The 16,377-nt window shown below is 41.2% G+C and overlaps 2 protein-coding genes across 2 annotated transcripts in view; both read right to left on the bottom strand.

Annotated features, from left to right (window-relative positions):
* Positions 1 to 9,975: 9,975 nt before the first annotated feature.
* Positions 9,976 to 14,721, bottom strand: LOC115799611 (peptidase inhibitor 15-A-like). The gene is made up of 6 exons (XM_030756840.1): positions 14,577 to 14,721; positions 14,099 to 14,423; positions 13,087 to 13,205; positions 11,953 to 12,085; positions 11,747 to 11,862; positions 9,976 to 11,088 (listed from the first exon to the last, which is right to left on the bottom strand). Exons 2-6 carry the CDS (start codon positions 14,372 to 14,374, stop codon positions 10,953 to 10,955), a joined length of 780 nt encoding a protein of 259 aa, XP_030612700.1. The 5' UTR covers positions 14,375 to 14,423; positions 14,577 to 14,721; the 3' UTR covers positions 9,976 to 10,952.
* Positions 14,294 to 16,377, bottom strand: part of pi15a (peptidase inhibitor 15a) — a 63,568-nt gene continuing 61,484 nt past the window's right edge. Inside the window, exon 7 of the mRNA XM_030756837.1 lies at positions 14,294 to 14,362. Within this exon, the coding sequence (XP_030612697.1) occupies positions 14,350 to 14,362 (13 nt within the window). The 3' untranslated portion in view covers positions 14,294 to 14,349. The remainder of the gene's footprint in view (positions 14,363 to 16,377) is intronic.

Raw genomic sequence — 16,377 nt, 5'->3', positions numbered from 1 at the left:
TATAATTTCAGTAATACTATGAAGTCGTAAATCCAGCTTGTAAGCATTATTAGTGTACCTCTGCATATAAATGGCCACAGCCCCAAACTGATGAACTATCAGTGGGAACTGAAAACTAGACGTATATAAAGGTCTTTCTTCCAGGCTGCCTCTGCTGCCTAACCCACTTCTTTAAATGTGATGCTGAGCTCACTTTGGTGACTCATACTGAACTTCCATAAACCCAGGGTTTACTGTCTGCTCCCCGGGTCAGTTGCGAGGGGCCTCGACCGCGGCTCCAGCAGTAGCCACCTCTCTGCTGTCGGACCCGGCAGGACTCTCCCCCGTCCTCTTCTCAGCAGCTGAAATAGCAGTACCCTTCCTTTGCTCACAACTCCCAGGAGGGAACGCAACGCTGAAAACACTCATTCATCTGCTACAGAATAAAATGCAGCACTACATTTAGATAAAACGTGCGCCATGAAGGAAGGGAGCGCAGTGGATGTGTATTTGTCTCGGTTTAACGGGAGGAGAGTGAAGTGAGGCAACAAAGTAGTGGTGTCATGCGTGCGTGCCTGCATGTGTGTTTGTGTGCTGGCACAGATGCCTTCACAACTTAAGCTGATACATAAAACATACAATTATTTTAAAGACTCAAAATAAGTTTTATGGGCTGAGGATATGAAAGGACCTAAATCACATTAAAGTTATGGCTGAAATACACAAAGCCTGACTGTGAAAGGATGCCTCTGACCTCGACTGTGAATATTAAACTGTGTGGATAAAGGAAATATTTACCAACTGTTCAGGGATTTCTATGATTTATAGGGTGGTAATTTAGGTCAGGCCATCTGTAACACGCAAGTCACTCTCTGATTAATGTTATTACAATGCCTGCCAGTAAATATACACTATTTGTGCCAGCAGTAGAGCAATATAAATGATTTCATGCCTGGGCTTCTTGTGTTAGCAGCCTTTCTTTCTGATTTTCGTTCCTGCATCTGTTATCTTGTACCTGTTACTGTGTTTGCTTCTCTTAAGAGTTCATATTTTTCCTATTTTGTTACCTCTGTGTCACTTGCATGTTTCTGTCTGCCATGTGCATGCAGACGCTTTCCCTTTTTTCCCTTTTGTTTTGATGCCAAAACATTCACTTTCTCCACTCCTCTGCTTGTTCCTCTCTCTCTCTCACTTCTTGCTACTCCCCCCACACCCCCACCCCACCCTTTCTATCTTACCCACACAGTCACTGTTAAGCCATGGGCCCAGATGCTCCATTCTGTACCTCCTCCATTCAGCATGTGGTCTTGCGAGAAACCCCATGAACCCAGCAGAATGCATCGGCTGTGCCAGGCCCCGCATCCACACAACAGTAGCCTCTGGACACAACAGCAAACCACACAAACAGTCTCGAAGAACACTTTTTGTTGGCCCATGTTATCTGGCACATTGCTCTCTAATGGTTCTGGTTGGGCTCAATTGAGGTCAGAGTGTTGGAACGGCATTGGGGTGAAAATGGGAGTAAAGAGCATCAAGGTCATTTGGCTGCTGTTCGACATCATTGCTTTTGTGACATTATCAGCAGTGCTCAGCAGAAGGGTGCCTAAGATATCGCCTGAAGGCCGGCTTGGGATTAGTTTGTCTGTGTCTACCCTCTTGTGGTGACGAGATGCCAGTGCATCTGTGATCAGTGCACAATTACAGTAAAACTGTTCTCTGTGTGGCTGCGAGGTCCTTGTTGCAGGGTTGTAATCGGGGATTTTGGTTGAATGTGTCCAACTGAAATACAAGGCAGTTAATACACAAATCTTGAGTGATCTGTTTTAAATCCATTTAGTCTTCTGTTGGTATTGGATTCAAACTTGTTGTCTCCCATATGGAATTTTTTTTTCATCCTGTAACTTTCACAAAGACAACCTTTTTTATGTCAGCTGTATTTTTTTCCCCTTTTCACTGTTTAATTTTCCATTTTAATTTACAGGAAACTGTTAACATTGAAACCGCACTGCCAAGCTTCACAGTGCAAGACATATCCAATTTACTACACAAAAGTATAATACAAAACAGTGTTTAAAATCCACAGTTACAGTCCTGCCGTAAAATCAGCACTGAAGTCAAAGAGCAGAACTATTGCCCACAAAACATTTCTGCAATATCAAAAGTACTCATTATGTGTAGTTTCAGTTATGTATCTCGTTTTTGCTGCACTCTTTTTATAGATCAAAGAGAACCGCTTATTAAGAGCCCCAAAAGTCTGAAACATTGCATAATTATTGCTTGTGTCTGTAATGTTTTATTGATTTACATCCATCTCTGTCTCCTGTAATACAATACTGAGCAAAAGTCTTGAGCCACCCCTCATTTCTTTTTGCAGTATTTTGCTAGAAAAATGGGAAATAGGAGCAGTGATTTATTGAAACTTGTGCAAACATACATAGAAATGCAGTATATAAGGTAAAAACAGAGCTTGTACAGTTTTTGAAAGTCAGTTTATTCTTCAACACATCCTGAACTCTCTTTAGGCAGCTTTCATGTAATCCATGAGTGATAGTATTCCACTGTGTGTTTTTCTATCCAGGCATACTTTTACTGCACTGGTGGTGTGTTTGGAATCATTGTCGTGCTGAGCCACCATGCAATAGCATTTCTCCAGATGGTATTGCATAGTGGATCAAAATCTGAAGCTACTTTTCTGCATTTATAATTTCATCAATTTTGACAAGATCTCCAGCACAACTGGCTGAAATGCAGCCCCAATCCATGACAGAGCCTCCACTGTGTTTCACAGATGGCTGTGGATGCTCACCGTTGCACCTCTCTCCTGACCTGCTCCACGCGCACTGACAACACATTTAACCAAAAACTTCAAATTTGGATTCATCACTTCATAAGACCCTCATGAGACCTGTTGCTGTTGATTTGACATACCTCAGCCTTTTCTCCCTGTTTTTCTTCCTTAAGAATGTCTTCTTGACAGCCACACTTCCACAGAGACCATATCTGATGAGTCTTCAATGAACAGTTGATGGATCAGCTGAAGGGCCAGATGGATCTCACAGGTCTTGTATCAGGTCTTTGCTCAATTTGTTCTCTCGATTTCTTTAGGACTTTTTAGGCCTTGCTTTGTGTGTGTTTTCAGGGTGTGTATTCCTGTCTGTTTTCTCAAAACACTTGTCTGTCACAACTTGTAGAAAAAAACATCACGACTTGTTCCACATGTTGCTCCATATGCTTTCTGCATACAGAAAAATGAATACTGATTAGAAATGCAAGACTATTTAAAATATACTTTTAAATTGCAAAAATCTTGTAACTGCCATCTAAAAAGATAAAGATACACATAAAGAATCACAGTTGTGTGCTGCCTCCTGAACAATAGTGGCTGTTTCTTTAATATATTATATGTGATACTAACAATTTAGGGAATTTTATCTGGAAACATTTGGATTTCTTAGTAGGAAAATGCATGACAAACATCAAATATTCCCATAACCACCAGGTGTCAGTGTCTTTTAACACACAATGCACATCTCTTAGTGAATTTCAGTTCCTGATGACAAGCTAAAATGCTTCAGCTCCCCAACTGTAATACCACAAAAGGGGCTCTGGGTAAACTGAGACACTTATCCATCTCTCAGGCTATTAGGGCAAAATCCTGAGCAAACAAAAAAGCCTAAAGTGATAATGTAGAAACAATGGAAGCTGGGGAATTGTGGGTATCTAAATACACCCTTGTTTTGTGTCAGATTTCATGAAGGGACCCACTGAGTAATCCTAGCAGAAATTTTGCTCCCCTGAGCTGAATGTTTGCAGATTACTGCTTTTGCCCGCAAACCAACTGAAACTAAAAAAACTCCACAATGATGCCAAATACACTGTGGTCTAATGTCACCTTATATCCTCTTCTGCAGAGAATCCCATAATCATGCAGTTTCTTGAATTTGAAGCGAATGCTGGTTGGCCACATTGGATGTGGAAAACCCTTTCTCTGTGACCAACTCAGTAATAGAAAAAAAAAAACTTGAGAGGGTTATTTTTATAAATTTAGTGGCCCCCGCATAGAAAATGCAACACATCATGGGAGAAAAAGGGTCAGTGTACCATATCAGCATCAAAGCCTCACTGAGCTTGTTGACTGTGGGTATAAAAGAGAGCTGAGGGTGAAGGAGGAAGCCCATCTGATTAGGCAGCACTTTCCCAGCACTGTGCTTCTGGGAGGACATTGATTTTGGCCCGTGTCTTGCAGCTGCAGGATGTCGCTTGTCTGAAGTCCCCGCTAGGCCCTGCAAGGAGGCTAACTTGGCCCCATCCAAAACAAAGACTACAATAGGATATGGAAGGCAAACACCAAACGCCGGTCACCTTTGCCTCAGTTTATGTTCCTAGACTAAACGAGAAGGGTCAAGTGAAGTTTGTCTCAGCATTAGACATATTGTAGGTTCGATCTCACAGCCACTGCGGCACTGAGATGTCAATTCGAAAGCATATAATTACTTTTAATGTCACATATGGTGAATATAGACAGTTTTATGACATAACCCAGTTTATGTGCTTTGTTGTAAAATGGAATATCTATACTGAAGTATGCCAGATGCTTTATTTATGTTTTACTAGACCATGCTAGAAACCTGCTTTGCCAAGGAAAAGTCACTAGACAAGAAAAGAGACCATTACACAAGTCATTCATCTCAAACTGAAACGGTGTCTTATTGCAGTGCGGCTGATTGCAAGAAACATCAGCATTTGCTTTGGTGCTTCTAGAGCAGGGAGTACGTTTAAATCCAACCATGAAAACCATGAGAAATGAAACGTTTCCCCACATATTATGGCAACACCGTCCTGAATAAACAGTGTCATAGACAAAAATAGACACCTGAGACACCGCAAATGATTTGTGTACCCGAAACGCTTTTATTTTTTACTCCTTGTTTGAAGTAAGGGCATCCAGCTTAAAAGAATAACTGCAAAAAAATGTCACCCTGCAGTTAACTCCCCAGAAGATTTATGGTGGCAGCAGGGTTTCAACATGGACATGACACCATCTGAGGAGATCCAAAGCCAGGCTTCAATTAGCTGACATCAGTCTCTGGGAAACACGTATGTCAACAGGCTCCTCCTACCTGACATGTCGGAGATGTGACCATGTGCTTGTGCGTGATTATTTGGTTGATACGGATGTTCATAATTGACCTTTGAAACAGCAGTTGAATAAACAACGTTAATTAAGAAAGGAGAGATCATTTGGAAGAAAAGAGCAAAATTTGCTGCAGCAACATGAGAATGCAAAACTGAAGTATCTGATGGGACATATTTCTCAGAACTGCAGGACCCTAAAGCCAACCCTTGTTTAGATGCTGGGCGTATTGGAGCAGATGACTCATGGACACTTTGATTGCAGTAGCTTGAGCAAGGGAGATGGCAGGTGGCTTACTGGAAAAAGTACTCACACTGAAACTGAAAGTGAGGTGGTCAAAAAGTTGGAACTTTTTGGGCAGGATAAGCATTCGTATATTGCGCAAGCACAAATCTTTAAGAACCATACGTATATTGCAAGCACAAATCTTATAAACTAAACTACTGTAATTTACTTTTAGCCACTCTCCCCTTCAAGGTCATCCCCTTGTGAAGCAATACAGCACACCCAGTGCCCTACCTGGATTGCTAACTGGAAGACTTGCTTGATGATCCAATGTTAGAACATTCTCAGCGTTTTGACGGCAACCAGTTGAACCGTGACGAGCGAATGTCATGCCAGGCCTCCAAAATGAGAACATTTATTAAGCTGAAATTCAAAGTCAAGTGTCAGGGTCATTTGTTAATTTGCATTTCCGATCATTTATGTGCAAGATTTTCTTTATCGTCCAAAACACTTGTCTGCAAGACTTTCTGGATTAGCTGGATTAGCTTTGTAGAGCGTATGGTTCTTAAAGATAATCATGGGTCTATCTCAGCCTACAGCAGCCTCACATCTAAGCTCCTGAGGGTGACAGATCTCTATTTAGCAATAAAACACTGCTGGCTTATTTATTTTTTCCTCCCCACATGAGCACAAGGAAGTAAAAAATCTATGCAGACACTCTTTCTCTCTCTCTAAGCTCACTAAAAGCCATTTTCATCCATCCGTATATGCTTGTATTACAGGGTGATTTATGATCTTGCACGTAACAAAATTTACACTGCTCTTTTTTCTTTTTTTTTTTACATTCACTGAGCCCTTATTCTAGCCTTTTCTGTCCTAATAGCAGCTCCATTTTAATGTCCTCAAGCTGCAGTGCTGCTATGCCAGTGAAGGATTTTTTGGAGGTTTGAAGACAGAGTGAGGCTTGGACAGGGCACAGGGTGCATTTCCGATGGTTGAGCTGCAAGGGGAACAAAATAAACATAGTTGTTGTGCTTCAGGGGGGACTGAAGAACAAGAAAAAATACACTGAATTAGAACAAAGTCTCTCCCAATATCCCCTCTGAGGCAAAGAGAAGCCAAGTTTTCAACCATTCTGTGGAGTCAGGGAGGGCAGAGAGGTTGTAGAGTACAGACATGATGAAGTTGAGGAGACTTTTTCTACAGCTGTGCAACAACAAAAAAAAAGCCCCTCTACAATATCACCAAGTTCCATCCACACAAAAGATTTATCCCTCTTCTTCGTTATTATACTCAAACTGTGACAAAGTCTTTCTCATACTTCTCGCCATTATTGGATTTGGATGGCTCTTTGCACATTTGGAAACGGACTCTTCACACTCACCCACTCCTGGTTAATAATCTATCAACCTGCCACAGTCCTTATGAAGTCTCCATCCTCTCTGTAAATAAACGTTTCACCACCTTCACACTTGAGGGGGACTTAAATGTTTCAGCAGTTACAGTTTATCTGACAGGTCAGTAATTCACATGTGTTATTAGGAAAAGTGGTGCACCTTCAGGCGAGCTTGCAGATGCATCATCATTGCCTCAGTAGATGCTAGCGCTGGCTGACAGCATAAGCCAGTTGAAGTGGATTTATCACTGTTTCAACTGGGGACTGAACATCTGTTTTATCTCTCCATCTTTCTGATTGTGTTTAACTCGCTCCTTTTGGTCTTTAAGTGGGGCCTTTATCCTTTTTGGATTTTATTCTTCTTGCTTAACTACCACATGCTTGGTAAGAGAATAGCATCAGCAGACCAAGAAAAATCAGGACACTGTACTTACTGATAAAAATATATGCATTTGAAATATCTGAATTTGAATATGAAAACAGCTGAAGTTTCCCCAGTTGATTCTGATTGTCCTGCATGGGTTTCCTCTGGGTGCTCCAGCTTCCTTCAAAGGTTAACTGGTGATTCTAAATTGGTGGCAGAATGAACTGTTGCAGGCTCAAGCAATGTATATACAGGCTTAATTTTCACTTACAGTTTATGGAGATTCAGGCACCAAAAGTACTTGGTTAGATTTAGGAAAGTACAATGGTTTGGTCTGAAATACACCCTTGACTTTTTTGTCTGCAAGGGTGCACAAGCTCATATTTTGCATGTACACATTGACATGGCAGCTAAAGCTAACATTAAAATGTATATAGTTGCAATAACAGTTTCTACAAACAACCAATGGGGTTGTATTCCTGAATGAAGTTAACTAAAAGACCATGTGCAGGTTCATAAGGATTTATTACAAATAATGGGAGACACACAGTTTTAACCAAAAATGATCAATTTATTAACCAAAAAGAAGCAAAAACTTTAATCTGACTTTAGTCAGTATGTCAGCAGTTTGTTGACTGTTTGAATTTTAGATGAAAAAGCCAGATCTTAAATGTTCCAAGGAAATTGAACAAGTGCTCCAAACACTGATTAATTCCGCCTACCAGGAACTCGCAAGGCAATGCAGAGGGACAAACAGCGGGAAGAGGGTTGTCACACGGTGTACTAAAACTATGAAAAACTGTTCCACTAAATTTTGTACCTTGGAGTGGTATGGGTTAGAAGAGGTTAAGAGGTATCAAGAATTCCGGAGAGGGTTTGATATGTAAGGATTGAAGGTGTTTTGGCTGTTAGCTGAAGACACTGAATCTCAAACAGTCAGTAGTGTATATATGATAGATGCTGTTAAACTGTCTTTTGAAGAGTAACAAACTGAACTGGTACTTACCACCTTTCTTTTTTACTTGAGCACTCAAAGTGCTTTCTACTACAGGCCTCGTTCACTTTTTTCTATACCTAAGTGCTTTTATCAAACATTAACACACTCACATTCCAACAAATGCATCAGGGCAACTCAGGGTTCAGCATCTTTCCAAGGGATCCTTCAACATGCAGACTAGAGAAGCCGGGATCGAACCATTGACCATCCCATTAGTTGATGGCCTGCTCAACCTCCTGAACCGCAGTCACCCACAGTCCTTTAGAGTCCTGGGTCTAAGTTCTCCAAACACTGCACACCAATGTCAAAATGAAGATCTGAACAGAGCTTAAAAAGTGTAATTGCAGAACAAAAAAGACAAATGGCAACAGGTTTAAAGTCTAAATCAACTTTCTAAGTGAAAAGAAGTTTTCAAAGTGTTTCCATTCCTTCATTAGAAAGAAGGGAAAAAAATGCTGAATTAATTCCAAATTCATGAATGTCATGGACATATTTGTTCCCCTTCCAATTTACACTTCATTTGCAGGTGTTTTCTTGTTCATGCCCTTGAGCCATCACAAGCTGCTTTCATCCCAACCCAAACCCATGTCCTTAACCTCTGCTCTGCTGCGGTCGTTGATGGATAAGCCAGGTAAACGTCGACAGCAGATTGTCTAACTCATCATCGCATCGCGCTCTGCATCCTGATGATGTGACTTTTTAAACACCCACCTATCATCTGTTTGGCTCTGGATCTGGCATTTGCACAGACAGGAAGATTTTTTCCCATGCATACTAATGTGTTCCTCGAAAACTCTCTGCTGGTTAGTTCCAGGGAATGTGCTGCTCTATTAGGGCTGGCTGTAAAAATGCAACTTCTTAATAATGTGCAGGAAGTAGTTTGAAACTGTCACGCTATGCACAGGTTATCATGCAAATGTTTGATAGTGCAATCCAACCTGCCAAAATATGTTGTATTGCAGCAACAATTTCAGTTGAACTTATCTGATAGAAAAAAAATAGTTACATCTTCCTTGTTATGTGTTTCTTAAGCTGATTGGTCAGGGCCCGACATTATGCTACCCCTGCTGGATAAAAGAGCAAAAATTGCATCACTTGCTATGCACATCAGTGTCTTTAAGGCATTAAATCCCAACTTCTATCCCTCTATCTAGAAAAAAAGAGATTTTAGAGCAGGACCCTGTCACTCTATAGATGGCCTCATTCTTATAATTTGGCTGCATCTGGGGTGACACTCCTCTTTCTACAGCTTGCATTCTTCCTGCTCCTTGCTTTTCCCTCTCAGTAAGGTCAATGGTTTCAGTGGAGAAACCCAAACAAGACAGTCCCCTGAAACCCTATCAGTTATCTGTTCATTTATGTAGACGTAGACCGTCAGGGCCAAAGTCAACCTTCTCTTATTAGGATTCAGTTGTAGCCCGGAGATGTTTTCTTTTCTTCCCCTTTTTCGCTTTTGATACGCAGGATGTGGGACTCTTCAAGGGCACTCTTTAACTCAGAATCAAAGAGTCAGAATGATACTTGAGCAGATAATCAATATTAGACAACACAGACCAGACCCTGGATAATGATGCTGCTTTTAGCCAGAGGCATGACCTGATCTCTACAAAATGAACAAACAAGCAATCAAAATAGAACATTTTATTAAACGTACAAAACACAACTGTAGAAACGGTTCACAATCAGTGCTGAAAATGTTAATTTCTTTGTTGTCGTTATTTTCTTTTTAATCTTTTTCCTCTTCTTGAATATGCTGAATGTTTTCATTACACTCCAATCCTCTTACAAAAAAAAATTAATATCACTTAAATATATTTTAATGTAAAAATGAATAACTTACAGTATACTTTAAGATAGTCAAGGTATAATGATTATCTACATAGTCAAAAAATAATTTCCTGGTATTTTGGACATTTACAAACAATTAAGGTGCACTCAAGTGCCTAAAGCTCGGCTACATCAGTGATTATAACAATATTTAAACAATATCAATATACTGTATAGAGTGGTATATACAGTTGCATACCAATATTCTCTATAACAAATATGACTACATAACAGATATATGGGTCAAATTATTTCATGTGGTCTGTTTGGCATCCAAAATGATATGAACACGAATGAAACCCAACGGATGAAGTGCCTGTGATGGTACACAAGCCGATTAGTGCAGGTTAACACTGAAAATGCACTGCATTACACTTTAAGTAAACATTTGACCACTGAGGTGTTATCTAAGCTGACAATACGCCTTCAAATGAGCACTTCCCACTCTAACTGATGTATATTCTGCACGACATAACCTGGAATTGCAGCACACTTAAGCTTATAAACTGCTGATGCTGTCAGTGTGGGAAGGAGGGGGGGGGGGGGTCCCCTCTGAGGTCAAAAGCTTTGATCCTGATATCAGAGCATTCCTGTGAAGACAGAGCACACAGCATGGAGGTGTGATGCCCATAGCACCAAAGTGAGCAGCTATGAGGAGTTGTGATGGTGGTAATGTCCTTTATTACCACGACGTCATCTGTAAACTGATATAGTAAAACCAAGTGTGTTTCTAGCACCACATACTGTACAGTTTGCACTGTTTAAGGACCCATTTTACATTTAAATTATATTGCATCAATTAAAATAGTCTTTGCAATTCTGGTATAAAAAAAAAAAAAAAATTTACAGATTATTTACAAGTCATCAATGCTAAATTGTCTGCTGCCTTCAAATGCATGTTTCTGTCTTTAAATAAGCCCATATATACAAATTAGTGTGGTCCACGAGTGTTGTGCAAATCCTTACTGGATTAAGATAATGTCTCTGTGGTACTGTAGGTTGTAAGCTTATGTTGAGAGGAAACCTTTGTTTATTTGAACCAGTGCAGGTAGTTTGTCTTAAGAGCGGGGAAGCACATGTTGTTGCTGCACGAGCCCCCGTAGCTGGGAGGGCAGGCAGAGCAGGGTACGCCTACTTTGTAGGGAGCCTCTCCAATCCAGTTACCCCTGGAAGACAGCAAGATTAAGGGTGAACCTGGTGGTAACCACAGAGCTAGGGAAATAGCAGCTGCCTATCAGTCATAACCTACAGTCTTCATTAGCAATATGCATACTCACTGAACTGAATTCTATGTTGAGACTACCGTGTGTTGAGAATCAACATACTACAGCCAGCTGGTATCATGCACAGAATTTCTCTTTGTAGATTGTGACAACAGTGACCTCTGCAGACTGGAAAGCAGGACTGTCTAAAACACACAATCCTGCATCTCAGAGAACAGAGACCACATTCCCAGTTCACAAGTTAAATAGGGCAGGAGCCTGTTCTTCTCACCTACGTATCAAACTAGTGAGATTAAAGAACCTCGGGTCACAAGTCAGTCACAAGTCTGGGCGTTCTTTGATTCTCTAAACTATTCAGAGACTTTTTCTTTTGGTTCGTGGCCCTCCAGTGCTTTGGTGCTCCTAGCAACATGGGTGGCATTTCACAGCTAAGCACAGAACAGAGTGAACTGTGTCGGGATTAAGCCTGCCGTCAGCGCATCGTCATCAGGTTAACAAGTTCATTAGAAATAAAAGGACTCCTTACAGCATGAAATTAACACTATATGAGATTGTGCTACAAAGCTACACAGTCAACCGTCAGTTTGCCAAGTCTACTTACTTAGGCGAGTAGTTGCAAACTAAATAGGTCGCTCTTTTCCACACTGAACCCCACACATTCATATTGTGGCACGTGTGCACGGCACAGCCGACTTTGTTGGATGTTGCCCAGACCATCTGCAAATCAAAAACATCAGCTGTCACTTGATTACACTGCAGCAGCAATTCAGCTGCACTCCAAGTAACCCTGAATAAGTGTTCATCTACCTGTGTGTAATGTGTACACATGGGACCGTAGCATCTGAGTGGGCACCGAGGGTTGCAGTCGCGGGGGTAGGGGAAGGCGTAATCTTTCACCTCATCATACCATGGCTTCACCAGCTGAAGGATGGATCGATAGCTGTGGACAGAACACTGACAAATTCAGCAAATGGCATGTTATCATTTAGAGTTTTTGCTATTGTAATTCTTTCTAACTCTAGCAGCACTTACATTTGTGGGGGAAGCGACTAGGAAAAATGATGAAACAGACCTGAATCAGTTATTTTATTTGGCAAAAATGCCGTTTTTAGGGCAAAATGGAAGAACAGTAAAAGACAGAACTTTGGAGTTTTGTCCAGGTTTGTATGGAGGTATTTTAGTTTCCTCCACCGGCCGATGCGCCGCACATATCCTGGTTAGTTTTCCAGATTACTTAGGGACCTTAGTATGACTTAAATTCAATGATTGCAACATTTTGCATTTTAAAGCTTGCCTGAGCACAATAACAGTTAAATAACCTGCATCTCTGGAAATTAAGGTGAACATTCTGTGTGATCACAGCCACATACACAGCTCTAGGAACCATGAGTAAAGCACCTGCATGTATTTTAAGGTGTCAGTATGGTCATTTTGAAAATCCTCTTCTTCCCATTGAGGTTTATGTACTCTATACACCGAGGTACTGGCTTTGCTCAAAAAGGAGATTTATCCATTTTTATGGCTCTACAAGAGTCATCAGGTTTCTTGTTTTTTTTTTTAGAAAACAGTCACATTGGAAATATACTGGTGAGTGCACGAGAATAAGTCAGAATAACCTGTATTCCCTTGAGTCTCATGTGGCTCCTAAATAAAATCTAAAAGTAGGAACACATGAAGGTGCCCTGTGTTTCCAAATGGAAAATCAAGACCCACTAAAAGGATGGGCGTTTGTCCTCACGGGTCATGGCTGAAAGCACGTTTTTTGTTTACTTGAAGGGTCACAGGAGCATTCCTCAAGCAGTCACCAGGTCACAGAGGAAAACTTTTAGGAGAGAAAAGGAAGGGGGCAACAAGGCAACGACCATGACTGCTGAGAGAGGGTCATCCCTGAGAGGAGCAGCAGATGTCAGGGAGGGGGCAGGGGAGTCAAAGGTCACTCACCGTCCTGTCCTGACTGAGAGGTTTTGACCCAGGAACCTGAGGAGGTGAGGTGGCCCATGCTCCCACAGGCAGACATGAGCCCAGTCCTCGGCCGTTTTTGCTAGTGTGTCGTCCCACACCTAAAAAACACACACAGATGAGGGGAAAGCAAGGAAACCCATTACATAACTGAGGGGAAAATATCAGCACTAGATCTTCATGTAGCAGTGAGATATGAGATAAGAGTTGGCGCTCTGAGCTCTTAGCGCTGTTGCAGGCGTTACCACAGCTAAACACAGAAGTCATCCATCAAATAAGTTACATAAGAGAAGACACTTTGTTTCCTAGTGTCCCTTACGGAGTTACCCTTTCAAGGAACACATTATGATGAGTGAAGGCTGAATAGCTTGTATAATTGTGCACAAGGTTTCATCATGACTGGAGCCCTTTAATAGAAAGTAGTCCTACAGTGATTTCATCAAGGAAAGGGACAACACTAATGCAATGTGAGAGCTACAAAATTACACCAGTTTTAAATGGAAATATATCAATTTCAGTGGTTATGTTTGCCAGGTAAAAAGAAAAACAAACAAACAAAAAAACATGCTGTCCAAATGAGCAAAATGTATCCATTAAGTCTGTTTTTGGACTTGAAACTCTAACAGGTCAACAACTGGGTGTTTCCTGAGAACAAGGTTCTGGTATCATACATGACCCCTCTTCTTTTGGACGTGACTACCTTGGTGGTCTGGTGCAGTAGCATGATCTGCTGAACAGCTGATGATGTCAAGTAGACCCTAAAAACGTCTCCTAAATAAAGCAGTGCGACTATTATAATGAGCTAGTATTCTTATTTCTGTGACAAATTATTTCCGTAGCTCCTGCATTTGATTGAAGCCTGTTGGACTTATTTTTATGAGATATCCTGTTCGAGGAACACGTGGCTGCAATAAAATCGCGCAATAAATGGGAATATACCACCTTTAAAAATAATAATAATAATAATAATTTGGAATCAAAATAGGTCACTTACCATGTATTCCATATTGGAAGCTGGGGGGAACACTTTGCCTCTCACTTTGTTGTGGTAATCAAGAATGACGAGCATGTCGTTCTGACTAATATAACGCTTCCTCCTGGTTTTAGAAATAGTCACTGTGTCTGTTCCAGAGTCGTAGGCTGCGCCAAGATTGGTGATATTAGCGGCTGGCAGGGACGTGGACACAACAGGAATAGTCACTGCTAGTGCACTTGCTCCGCAAGATATGCACAAGAGTACTAAGTCTAAGGTAAATAATTGAGGTTTCATGTTTGGTTTTAGCAAACTGTAGGCACAATATCCCGCGTCCTGGATGATTCTAAAAATTAAAAAGAGAGAGAGAGGGAGGGAAGACTTAAAGGATTGCCGTTTACAAACACGATACAGTATAATCCAGGCATGCTTAAATCAAGTTTGAAACCTCCTTCTTTGCAATAACACAGTACAGAAACACCGGCGACGTTGCTCTTACTTTTCCTTGCGCGGCGGTACCTTGTCCCCGCGTTGCTAAGGCGGTATCACCTCTAAAGCCTCCGTGAGGGATCGGAGAGAGGGAGGGCTGCAAGTGAGCAGTTTTTGCGCTTTGCAAACTTTGTGAGTGTTTCAGGAGAAGTCCGTCTTTTCGGGTTTATATATTGTAGTGGGGAATGCAGGAAGTGAGCCTTCCTCGGAGGTAGACGCACAGCCCCTCCTCTACACCTGAAACAGAACATCACTTGGAGGCGTTGTTTGTTTCCTCCTAATCCTTTCCCTACAGAATTTGCCTAATTTCTTCAAGACGTCAGCTGCGTGTTTACGCAGCTGCTGCGTTTTTGATTAATAAAGTAAAATGACAAAGGAAATGGCACAGGTCTTTGTCATGGACCTGCTTTAATGTGATTAATCTACAGATTGGACTTGGGGTGAAATGTTATCTTAGTGAATGCTTAGTAAATGGGCTTGACTGAAGGCTTTAATCGTTCTCAACAACCAAGCTGGCACCCCAGCTCTGTATTCAGGGGGGGAAACCTGCAGTTGCCACATGCTCAACTGATCAGAAATTCAACACAAAACTCACGATGGAAAGAAAGCCAGCACTTTTATCAGTAAAGTCAGCGTGAGAGCTGGGTCTTGTCCTATCAGCCTTCTCTGTAGTATTCATTATACTATAAAAATTACACTTGTTCAGAATTTGTAATCCGGCTCCGTGCTTTGCCAAGGCAGATGGAGTGCCAAGAGAGGAGAAGAAGAAGAAGAAGAAACCTTCTGCAGGTCATCATTTTCATTGGCAGCTGGTGAACAAATTAAAGCAACGTGACGCAGGAACACTTTTTCTCCCCCTTCTCACTCTTTCTCTCCTCCTTGTCTGCAGCTGACAACTGGTGCTTTCCCCCCAAAAAAATCTTCTTGGAAGTGATGGCCTTTTCAGGTGGTGTAATTGGTGGAATGGATATATCACTCAAGAGGGGTGCACAGCAAAGATTTTCCCCCTTCACTTCATCCATACATTTCCAGTCCTACTCTCCACTGCTCTTACTGCATCCATACTTAAGGTTTCACTGGGGTGGAAAAGCATCAGAGTAAGAGGGTGAATCATGGCAGATTAGTTTAGATCCAGTGTTTTGTTTAATACTTAGATGTTACCCAGATTTTTTTTCCCAGAAATAAATTCATTTTTTCGAAAGGCAGGGTCTATGGCAGGTTTGAAGATGTGACGTTGTCTCTTACAGTTCACCTCAGAGAGATCTGTGGTTATCTCAGAGTGAACTATGGAAACAAGTGAAAGACAAACGAGTGCATTTAACAAAAAAAAATATTTTTATGCACATATTTTAAAGCCATTATGTTGGAATTATACCCAACTACCTATAATTCTATTTAACCAGTTCAGTATCTTTTGAGGTATAATGTGATTAGGTTTCCTTTTTTTCTGTTGTGACTCTGCACCATCACATCTGCTCAGTATTTTGACTCATCCTCTCATATGGTATCAATAGTCAGGCCACTTTCCAGCCAGCTCGGCCCAATGGCCAAAGATTCTAATCGACACAGTGCCGAGATCTTATCCTCGGGTTTATTGCCATATTATAATCCATATCATCAGATTATCTTAAGATACACCTGTTTCGCTGAATTTCACACTGTTTAATCAGCTGCATGCCTCTGATCCAAGACTAAATAATAGAGTCAAAAGTTCAGTTTGAATGTGCCAAAGCTGGAGACAGGATTGAATAGAATACTGTACTTCTACAGTAAGTCTATCTCCCTTGCTCTGTTTCCCATACAAACACACA

This window comes from Archocentrus centrarchus, chromosome 20, assembly GCF_007364275.1.
Source record: "Archocentrus centrarchus isolate MPI-CPG fArcCen1 chromosome 20, fArcCen1, whole genome shotgun sequence".
NCBI lineage: Eukaryota > Metazoa > Chordata > Actinopteri > Cichliformes > Cichlidae > Archocentrus > Archocentrus centrarchus.
This window is presented reverse-complemented; position numbering and strand designations above follow the sequence as displayed.